The 19,079-nt window shown below is 36.1% G+C and overlaps 4 protein-coding genes across 4 annotated transcripts; 2 read left to right on the plus strand and 2 right to left on the minus strand.

Moving 5' to 3' along the window:
• Nucleotides 1-665: 665 nt before the first annotated feature.
• On the minus strand, nucleotides 666-1,607 carry LOC123663666. The gene has a single exon (XM_045598333.1). It carries the CDS (start codon nucleotides 1,605-1,607, stop codon nucleotides 666-668), a length of 942 nt encoding a protein of 313 aa, XP_045454289.1.
• Nucleotides 1,608-1,662: 55 nt separating this feature from the next.
• LOC123663667 lies at nucleotides 1,663-2,697 on the minus strand. Its single transcript, XM_045598335.1, has one exon. The coding sequence runs from the start codon at nucleotides 2,695-2,697 to the stop codon at nucleotides 1,663-1,665; it is 1,035 nt and encodes a 344-aa protein (XP_045454291.1).
• A 43-nt stretch (nucleotides 2,698-2,740) lies between these two features.
• LOC123663668 lies at nucleotides 2,741-5,054 on the plus strand. Its single transcript, XM_045598336.1, has 2 exons — nucleotides 2,741-3,359; nucleotides 3,658-5,054. Exons 1-2 carry the CDS (start codon nucleotides 2,741-2,743, stop codon nucleotides 5,052-5,054), a joined length of 2,016 nt encoding a protein of 671 aa, XP_045454292.1.
• A 55-nt stretch (nucleotides 5,055-5,109) lies between these two features.
• On the plus strand, nucleotides 5,110-6,740 carry LOC123663669. The gene is made up of 3 exons (XM_045598337.1): nucleotides 5,110-6,004; nucleotides 6,275-6,335; nucleotides 6,461-6,740. The coding sequence occupies exons 1-3, from the start codon at nucleotides 5,110-5,112 to the stop codon at nucleotides 6,738-6,740; spliced, it is 1,236 nt and encodes a 411-aa protein (XP_045454293.1).
• Nucleotides 6,741-19,079: the final 12,339 nt, after the last annotated feature.

The raw sequence follows: 19,079 nt of genomic DNA on the forward strand, positions 1-19,079 counted from the left end.
ACAGTTTTTTAACAAACAATCAAAATAACAACTAAAATATATATTATTTCATAAATATTGATGTAATCTTTACTATTATTATTACCATTTTTATACTATATGTTATATTACCTTCCAAATGTACCGTTAATTGTTTGTAATTTAAATTTCCCAAGGGTATTAATTATTATTCATTAGTTTAATATGAAAATAAGTTATTTTGTTTTTGTTATGCAGTTTTATCGTCTTGTTTGTTTCGTTGTTTTTCCTTTTCTTATTTGCACGCTAGTTGCACGTTAATGGATGGTCATAATTGACCTTTATGATTATATTTTATTCTTGTTTTTTTGTAACTTTTTTTTGTGTTGTGACCCTAAGAAATGTGTAAATAAAAACGTTAATTTTAATACAGTCCTCGATAGTCATCAGTCAGTATGGTACGATGCACTTGCGAATATCGAAATACATTGTCATACATTATTTCAGAGTGACAAGACAATAAATACTTAATATATTTTAACGATTGTCTCTCAATATATTGTTTTAAATTTCCATGGTTAACATTATTTGAATTCGATTTATCGGGATTTATACTATGTACCTTTTTATCTTTGAGCCTCCGATATTTCGGCGCAGTTGCATGCGCCATGGTCACGGAAGAACTGTTTGGTTTTTGCGGGTAGATGTTATGGGCAGACATATCGGTCTACCCTCCGTCTCAGTCTTCTATTACGCTCGATACCGGTACCATTTTCTGCAAACCCACCACTCACTCGAACCTGTTCTCGACACACGACACTCACTGTATCCATTAGTGAAACGGCACTTTTACGTTTTCCGTTGTCCCGACACAAACGAACCACTGGACTCCAGACACTCGACAGTTTAAACCCATCCTCACGATTGAAATTTTTGTGTTTGGTAATTTCAATCGCTTCCCTGACCATTCTCGGTATGTAGTGGCGTTCTGTCGAGATAATCTGAGGATTATGCAACTCGATCCAGTGATTTGTGCCCGAATGTATCAAGTGTTCAGCGATGGCCGATTTTTGCGTATCGTTGTTTTTGACCGCTTTTATGTGCTCCTTTATACGGCATGCTATTGTGCGCTTTGTTTGGCCGATATATGAACTACCACAACTGCAGTCGATTTTGTAAACACCAGGTTTTTCCAACGGAAAACTATCTTTGGGCGATCGTAGACATTGTGATACCCTTTTCAAAGGAGTGAAGATAGTTTTAATTGAATACTTTTTTAAGATATTTGAGACCTTATCCGTCACTCCCTTTACATACGGCAAAAATACTGGCTGTCTATCTACTACCTGCCTCCGTAACTGGTGCCTATTCATGTGTCTAGGTGGAAGTTTTCCTGAATATCCATTGCCCTGTAGGACCTGCCGCAGGTGTTGTAACTCATTGTGTAGGTGTTCGTCATCACAAAGATCATATGCACGGTTTGTGAGTGATGCCACTACAGAGTTCAGATGTCCAGGATGGTGATGCGAAGTAGCTTTGAGGTAACGATCTGTATGTGTGGGCTTTCTGTATACAGAGTGACTGAGTGTACCGTCACTACGCACCTGAATCTTTACATCAAGGAATGCTAAGCTTCTGTCTACCTCCATCTCACAGGTTAGTTTTATTTTAGGATGAATGTTGTTTAAATATGCCAGATAATCTTCAACGTCTCGTTTGTTTCCCTTCACTATGCAAAAAAACATCATCAACGTACCTCTTCCATAGTTTGGTTTCGGCAGGTGCAGTCGCCAGGGCTTGTTCTTCCACATGTTCCATCCAAAGGTTGGCTACCACTGGAGCTACTGGACTGCCCATAGCCACCCCATCTACCTGAAGGTAGTACTGACCTCTGTATATGAAGTAGTTCTTCGACAAACAGTGATGCAATAAAGTGGCATATTCCATCGGGATATCGTTGTTTCGTAACTTGACCTTAATCATTTCAAGACACTCCGTCACTGGTACATTGGTGAAGAGCGATTCTACATCGAAACTGACCATTAACTCATTCTCCTCAACCTTATTATGTGACAAAATGTCCACTAGATGGCGGGAGTCCCTAATGTATGACGACGTTTGTCCTACTAACGGCTGTAGTACATTTGACACGTGCTTCGCCAATTCGTATGTTGGTGAGCCTATTTGACTCACAATGGGCCGTAATGGCACGTTATGCTTATGTATCTTCGGCAGGCCGTATAGTTTAGGCGGCTGGACGTTCCTAGGGCGTAGCAAATATTTGACAGTATCGTCGTCTAGTACGTGAGAACATTCCTTTATTAGTTTGCGTGTGCTCCGATTTGTTCTCGCTGTTGGGTCGTAATTTACCTTTTTGTATGTATTATCATCACTGAGTAGATTTGAGATCTTATTATCATAATCAGTGGTGTTCAATACCACGGTTGCATTCCCTTTGTCCGCCTTTAACACTATTATATTTTGATCTCTCCGTAGTTCCTTTAGAGCAGCCAATTCTGAAACAGTAACGTTCGGCCTTGGTGGTTTCGCATGACGTAATGTCACGGCGATATCTTGTCTCATAATGTCCGCATCTATTGATGGTATTTTGTTACGTCTGATACCTTCCTCGACCGATCCGATTACATTCTCGTAGGGAATGTGTCTGGGTGTGATGGCAAAATTCATCCCTCTTTCGAGAACTGACAGTGCAGCGTCGGACAATTCGACATTTGACATATTTACCGACATTTGATATTCAGGAAAACTTCCACCTAGACACATGAATAGGCACCAGTTACGGAGGCAGGTAGTAGATAGACAGCCAGTATTTTTGCCGTATGTAAAGGGAGTGACGGATAAGGTCTCAAATATCTTAAAAAAGTATTCAATTAAAACTATCTTCACTCCTTTGAAAAGGGTATCACAATGTCTACGATCGCCCAAAGATAGTTTTCCGTTGGAAAAACCTGGTGTTTACAAAATCGACTGCAGTTGTGGTAGTTCATATATCGGCCAAACAAAGCGCACAATAGCATGCCGTATAAAGGAGCACATAAAAGCGGTCAAAAACAACGATACGCAAAAATCGGCCATCGCTGAACACTTGATACATTCGGGCACAAATCACTGGATCGAGTTGCATAATCCTCAGATTATCTCGACAGAACGCCACTACATACCGAGAATGGTCAGGGAAGCGATTGAAATTACCAAACACAAAAATTTCAATCGTGAGGATGGGTTTAAACTGTCGAGTGTCTGGAGTCCAGTGGTTCGTTTGTGTCGGGACAACGGAAAACGTAAAAGTGCCGTTTCACGAATGGATACAGTGAGTGTCGTGTGTCGAGAACAGGTTCGAGTGAGTGGTGGGTTTGCAGACAATGGTACCGGTATCGAGCGTAATAGAAGACTGAGACGGAGGGTAGACCGATATGTCTGCCCATAACATCTACCCGCAAAAACCAAACAGTTCTTCCGTGACCATGGCGCATGCAACTGCGCCGAAATATCGGAGGCTCAAAGATAAAAAGGTACATAGTATAAATCCCGATAAATCGAATTCAAATAATGTTAACCATGGAAATTTAAAACAATATATTGTTAGCCGGTACGGGCCGGATATAGCGAAAGTGATAAAAGACCTTGAACGTGCGCGGAAAAAGTGTGAATGTTTAAAAGAATCACTAATCTTTCTAGTGAAGTGCCGTGACGCGAACGTAATACCAGTATGTGTAAGGATAAGACCCCGCAGTGACATTTACGGTTCCGCAAACGTTCTACGAAGTGCGAGTGTTAAACTATTACGAAAAGTGATACGTAATTGTAGGTACCAACTTGATGAAGTTCAGAGTGAGTTGTATCGATTACATCTCGAGTGCAGTGCGACTCTTTCGACCAGTGAATTTGACATTTGCGATCGTGTCACCTTCTTGCAAGTTCAACGTATAAGAGAACTACGTGCGTTGAAACAACATCGTAAATTCGAGTTACTTATACAAAAACAAAAGTTGGTTAGACCCTACTGTGAGAACTCACACCAAACTCGAACGGTGGTAAATATGTCAAATGTCGAATTGTCCGACGCTGCACTGTCAGTTCTCGAAAGAGGGATGAATTTTGCCATCACACCCAGACACATTCCCTACGAGAATGTAATCGGATCGGTCGAGGAAGGTATCAGACGTAACAAAATACCATCAATAGATGCGGACATTATGAGACAAGATATCGCCGTGACATTACGTCATGCGAAACCACCAAGGCCGAACGTTACTGTTTCAGAATTGGCTGCTCTAAAGGAACTACGGAGAGATCAAAATATAATAGTGTTAAAGGCGGACAAAGGGAATGCAACCGTGGTATTGAACACCACTGATTATGATAATAAGATCTCAAATCTACTCAGTGATGATAATACATACAAAAAGGTAAATTACGACCCAACAGCGAGAACAAATCGGAGCACACGCAAACTAATAAAGGAATGTTCTCACGTACTAGACGACGATACTGTCAAATATTTGCTACGCCCTAGGAACGTCCAGCCGCCTAAACTATACGGCCTGCCGAAGATACATAAGCATAACGTGCCATTACGGCCCATTGTGAGTCAAATAGGCTCACCAACATACGAATTGGCGAAGCACGTGTCAAATGTACTACAGCCGTTAGTAGGACAAACGTCGTCATACATTAGGGACTCCCGCCATCTAGTGGACATTTTGTCACATAATAAGGTTGAGGAGAATGAGTTAATGGTCAGTTTCGATGTAGAATCGCTCTTCACCAATGTACCAGTGACGGAGTGTCTTGAAATGATTAAGGTCAAGTTACGAAACAACGATATCCCGATGGAATATGCCACTTTATTGCATCACTGTTTGTCGAAGAACTACTTCATATACAGAGGTCAGTACTACCTTCAGGTAGATGGGGTGGCTATGGGCAGTCCAGTAGCTCCAGTGGTAGCCAACCTTTGGATGGAACATGTGGAAGAACAAGCCCTGGCGACTGCACCTGCCGAAACCAAACTATGGAAGAGGTACGTTGATGATGTTTTTTTGCATAGTGAAGGGAAACAAACGAGACGTTGAAGATTATCTGGCATATTTAAACAACATTCATCCTAAAATAAAACTAACCTGTGAGATGGAGGTAGACAGAAGCTTAGCATTCCTTGATGTAAAGATTCAGGTGCGTAGTGACGGTACACTCAGTCACTCTGTATACAGAAAGCCCACACATACAGATCGTTACCTCAAAGCTACTTCGCATCACCATCCTGGACATCTGAACTCTGTAGTGGCATCACTCACAAACCGTGCATATGATCTTTGTGATGACGAACACCTACACAATGAGTTACAACACCTGCGGCAGGTCCTACAGGGCAATGGATATTCAGGAAAACTTCCACCTAGACACATGAATAGGCACCAGTTACGGAGGCAGGTAGTAGATAGACAGCCAGTATTTTTGCCGTATGTAAAGGGAGTGACGGATAAGGTCTCAAATATCTTAAAAAAGTATTCAATTAAAACTATCTTCACTCCTTTGAAAAGGGTATCACAATGTCTACGATCGCCCAAAGATAGTTTTCCGTTGGAAAAACCTGGTGTTTACAAAATCGACTGCAGTTGTGGTAGTTCATATATCGGCCAAACAAAGCGCACAATAGCATGCCGTATAAAGGAGCACATAAAAGCGGTCAAAAACAACGATACGCAAAAATCGGCCATCGCTGAACACTTGATACATTCGGGCACAAATCACTGGATCGAGTTGCATAATCCTCAGATTATCTCGACAGAACGCCACTACATACCGAGAATGGTCAGGGAAGCGATTGAAATTACCAAACACAAAAATTTCAATCGTGAGGATGGGTTTAAACTGTCGAGTGTCTGGAGTCCAGTGGTTCGTTTGTGTCGGGACAACGGAAAACGTAAAAGTGCCGTTTCACGAATGGATACAGTGAGTGTCGTGTGTCGAGAACAGGTTCGAGTGAGTGGTGGGTTTGCAGACAATGGTACCGGTATCGAGCGTAATAGAAGACTGAGACGGAGGGTAGACCGATATGTCTGCCCATAACATCTACCCGCAAAAACCAAACAGTTCTTCCGTGACCATGGCGCATGCAACTGCGCCGAAATATCGGAGGCTCAAAGATAAAAAGGTACATGGTATAAATCCCGATAAATCGAATTCAAAAAAAAAAAAGATTGTCTCTCATTTTCCAAACTAAGAATACGACCTAGACCCAGCTGCATTTTCTGTCGATACAATAATATTTTTAAATATATTGTGCGTGCAGTGGGTCTTAAAAAATTTGGTAATTCACAAGAAGTTAAAATAAAAGACTCGATAATGTTACTGTGAGCAGTGCTTAAAGTGTATTGATATTAAATTTATGTTCACCGTCACTAATTTGATCAGTTGACGCCTGACAAAATATCATGGCAATTCTATTGTGAAGTGAAGTTTTGCCTTTTTTTGTTAGGCCAGAAAAATCACTTATGGATTCACCACGGCCCGGGGTCGTGGGTTATGTCCGACTCGCACAGACCAAAACCACTGGGGCGTCCCTTCGTTGCGCTTATGGCGGAATCGCGGGGACTCTAGTGCACTTCCGCAGTCCCGACAGTACTCCGAAACACGCCCTCGAACACGATCATCGGGGCCACCCACCACCAGCTGGCCCAGCGTGTAGGAAGAAGACAAAACCGCGCCCTCTTGGCACCGTGCCCTGGCGTAGACTGGGCTGGATAGTGCCAACCTGAGTCGACAAAGACTGGCGTGACCACGGCCTCGGCGCAAAGGAAAGCGCTTTCGCGAAATAAGGCGAGCGAGCCAACCCACCCACCCCGTCCTCCACGTGGGGGAAAGAAACTCCCCCCACTTCTCCGCGTCGTCTCAGCGCTACATCCCCGAGCCGACCCATCAGAGTCGGGAGACAAGTTTTCCAGACCCGCCGATGGTCCAGGACCGACCCAGGGGCCCGTGGCCTCAGCCCGTATACCGTTCATTCCCCTATTTCCCTAGTTATGGTCCGGGTGGCATAGGGAACTCCCTATGCCACCCGGGGGAGACGCCTAATAGAAGATTCAACAACTACCGTGGGGAGTGAAGTTGAACCTGATGCTTTAACACCTATAATACTTTTAGACTATTTAAATCACTAACGATAAAGGAGCAATTACAATCGGTTAAGTATTTTTTTTATTTCATTATAAGCTATATAACTATTTATTTCCTTTTTTATTATATACTATGTAAACATAAGAACATAAAGGTCTAAACAGAGTCCTTGTTTGTACTTTGTCTCTTAAATAATTAAAATCAACACGTTCACTTTAGCATATTAAGTTAGTTTCCCTTAGCCACTTTACGATTAAGCCTTCATCAATTATACAAATTATGTACAACGAAGCCTAAACATTTCTCTATAAAGGGTATTTTATGTTAAAATGGATCTCAAAATTACTACCACCGATTCAAAGGCATTGTCCCATTTATGGATGCTATTAGGGCGGTACATATCAAACTATGTATCTGATGAGTCTATACATACCCTTCTTATGTAGGTACATCAGCGATCAGAATTAGTTATACATGAATTTTGGATGAAAGATCTTCTAATGCCGTAATATTCCCTATGAGAGATTGAGATAACCACGGCAAAAAGGCTTATACTCTCCATCTGTAACGAACGAAATGAATTGAAGAAGTGACCTTACACTGGAATACTTACAGGCTGTTTCAGTTTTGCTTGCAGTTTCGTTTCATTCGGATTCAGTAGAATTTCTGAATCATTGCTCCAAAGCCATCCAAAGGCCACACCTAAAATAATAATTAGAAAATACTGACAAACTGTTACCTATACTGCTACCTATACTGTGGCCTGCTGTATTTAAAATAATGTGTAACAATGTGTGTGTCTTTATTCACGTTGTAAATTTTCTTTATCTGCTTTGTTTGTTTTTTTGCACAAAATAATGGCAAGAATATGTTTTTTCTTTAACTCTATCATATTGCTGAGTCTTCTAACCAAGCAAGCAGTATTAAAGGTAACAGGAGTTGAAATTTTAATTAAACACAAAAGGGTACATAAAATACTTACAAAAATATTAAATACGAATAATAAACCCTTTTTATTAACGACCTATTGTTTTCTAATGTTTACGCGAATTTTACTCATTTAATAAAACACTTTTTTCGGATTTTATCGCGGTTTATTGTTAACTTTTGATTCCCGACGTTTCGGATACTTTACAGCAACCATGGTCACGGGAGGACGGGAGGGAAAAAAGTGTTTTATTAAAAGGGTAACGACCTACCTTAGTGCATGCTAAACCTACCAAATTTATGGGGACCAGCTTTCTTCATGTGGCCCACGTAATTGTTTCCTGTCCTGCGTTATGCGTACGGTTTCATCGGACACGTACTGACATTTTCTCTCCCTCCGGTTCTCTGTTCTTATAAAAAATAATTACATGTAGCTATGTGTGTAAATACATGCAAAAAATATACATTTCATATTGATTTGAGATTATAAAAATATGATTTTGAGTTATCAAATATTTTTTATTTTGAATTTTTTAATTGTATTATGTTAACACAATTTTAAAAGCCTGTTTTTGACCTTAATAAATAAAAGAAAAAAATGTGTCGTTTTAAAGTTTTTTGAATTTATTGTTTTTGTTTTTTTTTTATGTCACTAGGTCGGCAAACAAGCGTACGACTCACCTGATGGTAAGCGATTACCATAGCTTATAGACACCTGCAACACCAGAAGCATCACAAGGGCGTTGCCGACCCAATCACCAATCCCCCCAGGAGCTCTGGTCACCTTACTCACCAACAGGAACACAATACTGCTTGAAAACAGTATTATTTTGCTGTAATCTTCTGTAAGGTCGAGGTACTACCCCAGTCGGGCTGCTCCATATTTTGAGCAGGAAATTCCTGCTGTGCCCTACCTCAGTTAAAAAGTTTTTGTATTCCAAAATCATGAATTTGCGTAAAGTTTTAAACAATTTACAAATGCATCTAATAAAACGAAATATTTTCTAAAACAAAATATTAATAAATTACGTAAAAGCTTAATATTAATAAATTAAGTTATTGTAGACAAGACATCTTTACATTTATTTATTTGATAGTTTTATTATACGTACGGAATTATATCAGATATTTATCATTGATACATAATGGGTCTAAGTAGTCTTTTTGAGATTGTGACAATTCTTTTCCCGTTAATTTTTTTCCAGGTAAAGTTAACCAAGCACGATATATTGTGTGAATACATTTTTTTCACTTTTTCTGTTCAAGGTTATTAAAGTGTTATAAGGTAATGACGTTCAAGATAAGAATATAATTTTTTATGAGCTATTTAAATAATTAACGGCCGTTTTATTTAAGAAAAATAAATAAAATATTAGGTACTTTTTAATGTCTATAGCGTTGGTCATAGCACTGTGACGTACCGTCATTTTCTCGTAATGATTTCCTGCTTACGCTTTACATATTCTTAGTATTTATAATAGTACTAATAACTGAGGTAGGAAATTTTCTGCTCAAAATATTGAACAGCCCGACTGAGGTATTACCTCGACCTTATAGAAGATTACAGTCAAATAATTGTGTTTGCTCGCAAACGAAAAAAAAAAACCCAGTTCAATTACATCGACTAGTAATACAACGTAGATCGACGAAAAAATAGTCAAGTAACCACGCGTTATCAAAGATTACTCAAAAAGTAGTTATCAGATCTCGATAAAATTTCAATGTGACCACATGATAAACATCAGCTTTCGATAAAATTAAAAATTATCAAAATCCGTACACCCAGTAAAAAGTTATTGCGGATTTTCAAGTTTCCCTCGATTTCTCTGGGATCCTATCATCAGATCCTGATTTCCTTATCATGGTATTAAACTAGAAATATCTCCTTTCCAACAAAAAAAAGATTTATCAAAATCGTTACATCCAGTAGAAAGTTATACGATATAATATAACGTAGGTCGACGAAAAAAGCGTCAAGTAAAAACGCATTATTAGATATAACTCGAGTCGAAAGTAGTTTTTAGATCTCAAATAAATTTAAATGGGACAAACGATACACACCACCTTTCGATTTAAAAAAAAATGTAGAAATCGGTCTACCCAGTCAAAAGTTCTGAAGTAACATACATTAAAAATAAATACAGTCGAATTGAGAACCTCCCCTTTTTGGAAGTCGGTTAAAAATTGTGCTCTAAATTAGTGCTGTGTTTCTGTTTTGACAACGGGGCATGTTTAGCAAAGCAATTGTGACCTTCTAGTTGTTGGCAACATCTATAAGCTACGGTAATCCCTTATTATCAAGAAGATCGTACACTTGTATGCATTTTATTGGTATAAAATAAAATTTTGACTTTGGCACACTAAGGTGTAGAATTCTAGATACGATAAGTACCGAGTATCTTGAGGTAGCATCTATTAATATAGGAAATAACCCAAGATTCTACCTTTAGTAATCGAATAACAAACATCAAATATATTATTATCAATAGTGTATAGATAGATAGATAGATAGATAGATAGATAGATAGATAGATAGATAGATAGATACTCTTTATTGTACACAAAAACAATCAACACAATAACATATTACAAATAAAAAAACAGTGTACAAAGGCGGTCTTATCGCTAGAGTAGCGATCTCTTCCAGACAACCTTTGGGCATATAGGACACAGCGTAGTGAAAGCGGTAGGGAAGTGTACACAGAGAAGTGACAATTAGTGTCACCTAGAACAATAACAATACTACTGTATACCAATTATACAAGCTGTAAATAAAAATTATGGCTAGTCTTTAGATTAAGAGCCGTCATTTTGAACAAAGGTGGGTTATTTTTTTTAACGAAATTTAATGAATTCGCTATTTTTTATTTTATTTTTTTGTAAAGAAATTATTTCGATAAACGATCAAATTTTGAGCATAGATAATTCGACGGGTCTTAATCTAAAGACTTACAAAAATTATTCTACCTATTTATCAGCACAGAAGATTGACCTTTTAAATAATCAAGGTAAAATTTAAATATACGATATTAAAGACAATGTCCTTTTGCTTCTTGATATATTAAATTCACGTTACAACGAGGAAGCGACGGTTAATAACGTAATTTGCAAAACTGCATAATATGATGCGGATATTGCTCTCGAAAAATTATTAATAAATGTGAAGGATACATTCTGAAATATTAATCATCATGAACGTTAACAGTATCTTTCACTTACTGTTACCGATTGAAATGTCAATAAAGTTATAAAGACTGATCTGTAATATATGTATTGAATTACACTTCATCCTGTAACATCCCACTACTGGGCCTCTTTCCCCATGTAGGACAAGGATTAGAGCTTAATCTACCACGCTGCAGTAACAGTGAATAACTGTATAAACGTAAATATTATTTACAGTATTAAACAAAAAATTAGTATATGTACGAAAACATGTTACAAATAAAGCTTTTTACACAGTAGCCAATTCAAACACGATCAAATGTGAATGCAGTTTAAAATTTCCTGTGGGTGGCTTTACATACCAATTCATTTACACATGTACATTTCAAGGAATAAAACTGTCTTTCGTGTATGTTTCTTATGGAATACTACCAGAATTTAGCTTTCTATTTATAAGTAAAAGTGACATGAAATTTTCGTAGATTAATGTGTTACTAACCTAACTTTTAGTAATTATATAGCAAAGAAAGACTTAAAGATAATAATTTATTCAGCTTTCTAACTATTCAACTAAAGAACATCTGAAACTTATTGTATATTACCGTTATTGTTATCTATATACATGTCATAAATATATATATATATATATATATATATATATATATATGCTAGTATTATTAACAGACCACGATAAACATCTGTATGGCCAATACAAATGTTTGTTATGTGCGGGGATCGAGCCCGCAACCGACAGCGCAACGGTCACAAACCAGCGCTGTAACCGTTACGCCAACGTGTCGTGTTTGTTTTACAATCGGTTACATTTTAAATATATTTTATTTAATTTACGCTTTAGCCTAGACAATATTATGATATGCCAATAGTATGAAAACACAATCAAGTTGACAATCTATGCATTATAATAAACATTGATCAATACGCCTGGCGTGTTTTAGGCATCTCATGATTTTTGTTTTTCATACTGACAACATTAATTCAGTATTTTCTATGGACCAGTTCAAAACTGCTTAGTTTTCAGCCTGAATATTGTGGACTACTAGTTTAACTTAATTCGCGACATATCTAGGTTCTGGCTTCGAGTGTCGTTAACAGTAAATGGATTAAATAAAACATTAAGGACCGTAATTAACTGAGGTCACAATTCATAAAAATTTAAGTAAAGCTTAATGCTCCGAGTATACATTTCAGTTTTTTTGTTTTGGAAGCACTTCAGCCTATCGCAGTCCACTGCTGAACATACGCCTCCCCAAGTTCGCGCCAAAAATTGTGTGAACTCATGTGTGTTTCCTAAAGTTACCACGCTGAGCATGCGGGTTGGTGACCACAGGGCTGGCTTTGTCGCACAGAAGACGCTGATGTTCGCCTTTGTATTTCAAAGCCAGCAGTTGGATGCTTATCCCGCCATCGGCATTTTTTTAGGTACCAATGTGGTACAATTGGAACTGTGCTATCCCTTAGTCACCGCTTACGACACCCACGGTAAGAGAGGGGGTGGTTATAATTTTTTACTGCCGTAACCACACAGCAAAACTTTTCGATAAACCTTTTTCTACTAAAGTTTATGAAGTATTTTTCTCTCTATAGGTATCATACTATCTTAATTAATCTTAATGTTTTAATAACCTTTTCTTGTATGAAGTGAATTGAAAACATTGCTATCGCGAAATTAACAAGTATCAACTTTAGAAGCTAATTAAAATTTCTCAGTAGATAAAGCAGTCAGCATATTACGTAAGAGGTAGCGTTTTAATAACAATTTATTTCATTAATAAACAAATGAGGACAAACAAATCTGGAGCAGCTTGACTGAGAAAGTGCCACAACCTTGCAGAAGATCTAAATAACATTACTTTCAAGTAGTCAGGTCAGAGTTACCTGCACAGGTTGGAGTAAGGTCAGCAACGCTTTCGATGCTTCTGGTATTACAGGTGCAGGTATAAGCTACGGTAACCGCTTATCATAAGGTGACAGGTAGTTATCTAAAAAAAATAACATATAATAATAAAAAGTGAACAATCTTAAACATATCCGTATTTTGTTTTAAACTTTAAAAAAAAATTCTTACTAAAATTATAAACGCGAAAGTTTGTATGAGTTGTTGATTTGTGGATGTTTGTTCCTCTTTCACGCAAAAACTACCAAATGGATTTTAATGAAAGTTTACAATAATATAGCTGTTACATTAGAGTAACACATAGGCTATAATTTTTAAAGATAGTGTGTGAATTGTCCAAAACATAACGACAATTGTCAAGTAAGTCGGAAAAAATCTGCCATCTGCGAGCTACTCTGGCGTGCACTGCAAAAACTGTAGAGTTTACACGTTTATAATGTGTAAGAGAAATCTTTATCTTAATTAGTCCTACAAAAAAGTCCGCGACAGCATATATCTATCTTTTATGAGTAAACCATTATCGCAAAAACTGTGAACCATAAATATAATAAAAATTGATAATATATTTCTAACGCACATTTGGTAGTAAAAAATTGATTTTTATGTCGCAGAATCAATTTTGATAAATTTTGGTATAAAGATAGACATTGATAAGATAATAAACTGCTCGAAGTACTTACTAATATTGCGCAGACGAAGTCGCGGGTACCAGTTATAATAGAGGTTTTTTTCACTTTGTCCGATTGTACGATTCAGCTTATAATATCGCATTGCTGGGCATATGTTTCTTTCTTCATATAGGAGAAGGATCGGATCTTAATCCTTTACGCTGATCCACTGCGGATTGACGGATATATTCCCCACTATAAGTAACGATCGCTATCTGGTGCTTATTATATGTGTTAAATAATGTGTAAATTACTGTAAAACAAGTCAAAAATCGATACTTACATATTTGCAGATGGGGTGTATATTGTTAAGTTTGTTTGCTTAAAACAAAATATAAAACGGAATTATGCTCGTATTTATAAGATTTTATTTATTGTGTTGTTTTTGATATTTATTTGTGAACATTTTCACATTAAATTCTGTACATTTATCTCCAAAATGGGATGGATTTAAGATTAATATTTTTCCAAATTAACGCAAAAAATGTATGAAAAATCTATAAGGTATAACAAAATTTAGATAAAAAAAAGAGTGAGGCTGTTCAAACAGGGTGTCCGGAACTGAATCATCTTTTAAAATCAGAACTGTTTTTTTCATCAAAGTTTACTATATATCTATGTTTATTTATCTTTTTAACCGATTTCCAAAAAAGGAGGAGGTTCTCAATTCGACTGTATTTTTTTTTTTTTTTATGTATGTTACATCAGAACTTTTGACCGTGTGGACCGATTTCGACAAATTTTCTTTTAATCGAAAGGTGGTGTGTGTCAATTGGTCCCATTTAAATTTATTTGAGATCTAACAACTACTTTCGAGTTATATCTAATAATGCGTTTTTACTTGACGCTTTTTTCGTCGACCTACGTTATATTATACCGCATAACTTTCTACTGGCTGTACCGATTTTGATAATTCTTTTTTTTTATTGGAAAGGAGATATTTATAGTTTAGTACCATGATAAAGAAATCAGGATCTGATAATGGAATCCCAGAGAAATCGAGGGAAACTCTCGAAAATCCGCAATAACTTTTTACTGGGTGTACCGATTTTAATAATTTTTAATTTAATCAAAAGCTGATGTTTGTCATGTGGTCACATATAAATTTTATTGAGATATGATAACTACTTTTTGACTATTCTTTGATAACGCGTAGTTACTTGACTATTTTTTCGTCGATCTACGTTGTATTACTTGTCAATGTAATTGAAGTCGGTTTTTTTTTTCGTTTTTGTGCCATTCTAATAATACTTTTGCATAAAAATTTGTTAATTGATTTAATATTTTGATTTAAAGGTTATTACAATTTTATTTCATTAATATTTTATCGCACAATTTAAGACATATGAAAGGAGAATATATATAACTAGCTGTGCCCGCGGCTTCGCCCGCGTTAAAATCAGTGTGTCACAAAGTTTTCCCGGCAAACTTCCAGTGAAACTCTCATCAAAATCGGCTTAGCCGTTCCGTAAACCTTCCTCTTGAAGCTCTCTCTCCATTAGTGAAACCGCATGAAAATCCATCTAGTAGATTTTGAGGGAATCGATCACATACATTTTTGACTTTGTTTTATAATACACTAACTGTTGCCCGCGACTACGTCCGCGTGGTTATGAAGATATGTATTGCTATTAATTTGTTGGCGTGTTGGAGTGATGACGTGTTGGCATGTTGGCGCATTGGCGTGTTGGCGTGTTGGCGTATTAGCGTTTTGGCGTGTTGGCGAATTGGCGTATTGGCGTGTTGGCGTATTGGCGTGTTGGCGTATTGGCACATTGGCGTGTTGGCATGATGGTGCATTGGCGTATTGGTGTGTTGGCGTGTTGGCGTATTGGCGTGTTGGCATGTTGGCGTGTTAGACTGTTGCCGTGTTGGCGTGTTGTCGTTTTGGCGTGTTGGCGTGTTGACCTGTTGGCGTGTTGGTGTGTTGGCGTATTGGCACATTGGCGTGTTGGCGTGTTGGCGCATTGGCGTATTGGTGTGTTGGCGTATTGGCGTGTTGGCGTATTGGCGTGTTGGAGTGTTTATTTATTTATTTATTTATTTATTTATTTATTTACATAGGAAGCCAACGTAGTATACAGTGGTTTCTATCATAATTATATAGTTAAACAGAATATCTTACACTATACACCACACTTATAGGCTAACTCAGCATGCAATACACTTTAAACAGTTGCTTCGAAACTTATACTAACAATAAATATCTATCTTATGAAAAATTAACTCATCAATAAAAGTATAAAACCAACTATCAAAAAAAAAAAAATTTACAACAATTAAAACCCGTGCTAAAACAGTAAAAAATATTTAAAAGAAAAAAGTTAAAATATGTAGGTATATTTAAAAAAAAAAACAACGAAATACAACAATTAATATGATAATACATCGGGAATTCTATGAATAAATATAAAAATTATAAATGTAATATATCTATAAGTAAACGGTTTGAGGTACAAGAAATCAGCTAATTTAAAGTATAATATGGAAAGAATGTTCATAACTTCATACAGTAGGTAACTAATTTGAGTTCAAATGTAAAAAAAGCATCTTAACTTTTCTCTTGAATGCTTTCCCAGAATATCTAAAAATATCAATATCTGCATCCTCTTTTAAAATTGAATTATACAAGTTTATGATTCTATTTAAGCATGTATTCATGCCCAAATTGGTTCTAGCAAATCTGCTCACGAATGTTTGTTTTGATCTGGTAGTCCTCATAGGTTTTCTAGGGATTGCCAGTTTTAATCTTCGGACCAAATCAGGACAGTCAATGTCTCCTCTAATAATTTTATTTAAAAAGCAAAGATCCATAGCATCTCTTCGTGTAGACAATGAAAATACTTTATAGTGTTTCAACATTTTATTGTAGTTATATTCTAAATTGTCTTTATAAGATAATGCACGTAATAATTTTTTTTGTATTCTTTCTAATCTATTTTTGTGAATTTGGTAGTATGGGTTCCAGACAATTGAACAATATTCGATTTTGCTCCTGATGTATGAATTAAAAAGTACTATTTTTGTATATGATTTTTTGAAATCCTTTGTATTTCTAAAGATAAATCCCAGCATTTTAAGGGACTTTTTAACAATATCTTCTATATGTGGGATAAAACTTAGCTTCGAATCCATTAAGATTCCCAGATCATATATTTCATTAACACATACCAAGTTATTACCCCCAATATTATAATCATAATAAAAATTTCGAATTTTTCGACTATATGTAATTTTATAACACATTTGGTGATTTAATGTTAAGTGATTCCGTTCACACCACGATACAAGTCTTTCTAAATCTGCTTGCATTTTTATGGAATCATCTGTTGTTGATATTTGTTTAAACATTTTTAGATCATCCGCATATAAATATATTTTAGAATGCTCGAAACACGTTAGCACGTCGTTTATAAAAATTCCAAAGAGTATTGGACCAAGATGCGATCCCTGCGGTACACCGGATGCAGCAATAAAAGTATCAGATTGATTTCCACCAATTACAACGTTCATTTCTCGATTATGCAAATACGACGTAATCCAATCATTAAATTTTTCACAGATACCGTAATTCATTAACTTTTGTAGTAAAATATTGTGGTCAACCACGTCAAAAGCCTTGGCCAAATCTGTGTAGATACAGTCTATTTGCCCGTTACTGTCCAGTACTTCAGATATATCCGTTACAAATGAGGCTAAATTAGACATTGTGGATCTATTTTTTAAAAATCCATGTTGATTATCAATCATAACAGGTTTAATGTGCCAACTAAGCGATTTACATATAATGATTTCAAAAATCTTTGAGAAAACAGATAGTATACAAATGGGCCTATACTTAGTTATGTCCTTTCTATCTCCACTTTTAAAAATAGGTACAATTCTGGCTTTCTTCCAAACATCCGGAAATATACCATCTGCTAGGGATACTTTATATAAAATACTTAATGGATTTGCTAATGCCTGCGAGCAATTTTTTACAAAAACGGGTGGTATATTGTCTGGGCCTGCGCCCTTGTGTATATCAAGTTTATTTAATTGATCTATTACTTCCTGCTTTTCTATACCTACATTAGGGAGTTGTAAATTCAAGTTAGATTGAAGATTCGGATGTTGATTTAAGTCTAGTTTACTGTCGTAAGTTACATATGCACTTGAAAAATGCAGAGCAAATTGATTACAAATATCTCTCGTATCAGTAAATTCACAGTCATTAAATGTCATTAACGCAGGATAGTCACATTTATTATTTCTCATTCTTTTTATGTATGAATGAAAATATTTAGGATTTATTTTAATATTATCTTCCACTGTCTGCAAATAATGACTATATTCTAACTTTATAATGAGTTGACATCTTTTTCTAAGTAGGTGGAATTCTATGTTATCAAGTGGATTCTTATATTTTTTATACAAAATTCTATATTTATTCTTCTCTGCTAATCTTCTAATTAGATTTTTTGAGTACCAGACTGGATATTTGTTTTTAATCTTTGATTTAGTTTTTAGTATCATTATCTCTGTTACCTTACGCAACTCCATATAAAATATATCTACCATTTTATTTATATCATCGCAATTTTGAAATAATTCGGTCCAGGGTATTATTTTAAGTTTTTCATTAATAGCACTATAATCTGCTTTCATGTAGTTATATCGTATTGTTGATTCCGGCTTCGATGATAGTCGGAGACTATCATAATTACAGATAACTTCCAGAGACAGTGGTGGATGATGTTTGTCAACCTTACATGCTGAAAAATCGCTAATATCAACTTCAATATTACTTACGTTACTAAATACTAAGTCTAATTTTTTATTAAAAGCATTACTAGTACTATTATATTGTTTTAACCCTGACACGGATATAAAATCATTTATCAATGTGCTAATTGTATTGAGGTTACTAGGGATCAAACTTTGTCCATAATCATTTTCTTTGTTCCATTTAATTACTGGTAAGTTAAAATCTCCAACTATCAACGTCAACCTTTGCCTATATATAATTTTTTCCACATTTTGTATGAATCCCTCTATTCTTTCATAGTTCAATGGTGGGGGCAAATAAACTCCACATATTGAGATAGTCTTTGCACCTAAAATTACATTAACCCAAAGATCTTCGTTACTCGTTTCCCACGAGTTTACTCTGTGACATTTATGCCGCTTGGAAACAGCTATTAGAACTCCTCCACCGTCCAGGCGAGTAGAATTTGTAGTTTCACGATCTCTACGAAATACGTAATATCTATCATCTATAAACTCATTACTACTTATATTACTATTTAGCCACGTTTCCGTAAATA

Source organism: Melitaea cinxia, chromosome 20 (assembly GCF_905220565.1).
Source record: "Melitaea cinxia chromosome 20, ilMelCinx1.1, whole genome shotgun sequence".
Classification (NCBI taxonomy): Eukaryota; Metazoa; Arthropoda; class Insecta; order Lepidoptera; family Nymphalidae; genus Melitaea; species Melitaea cinxia.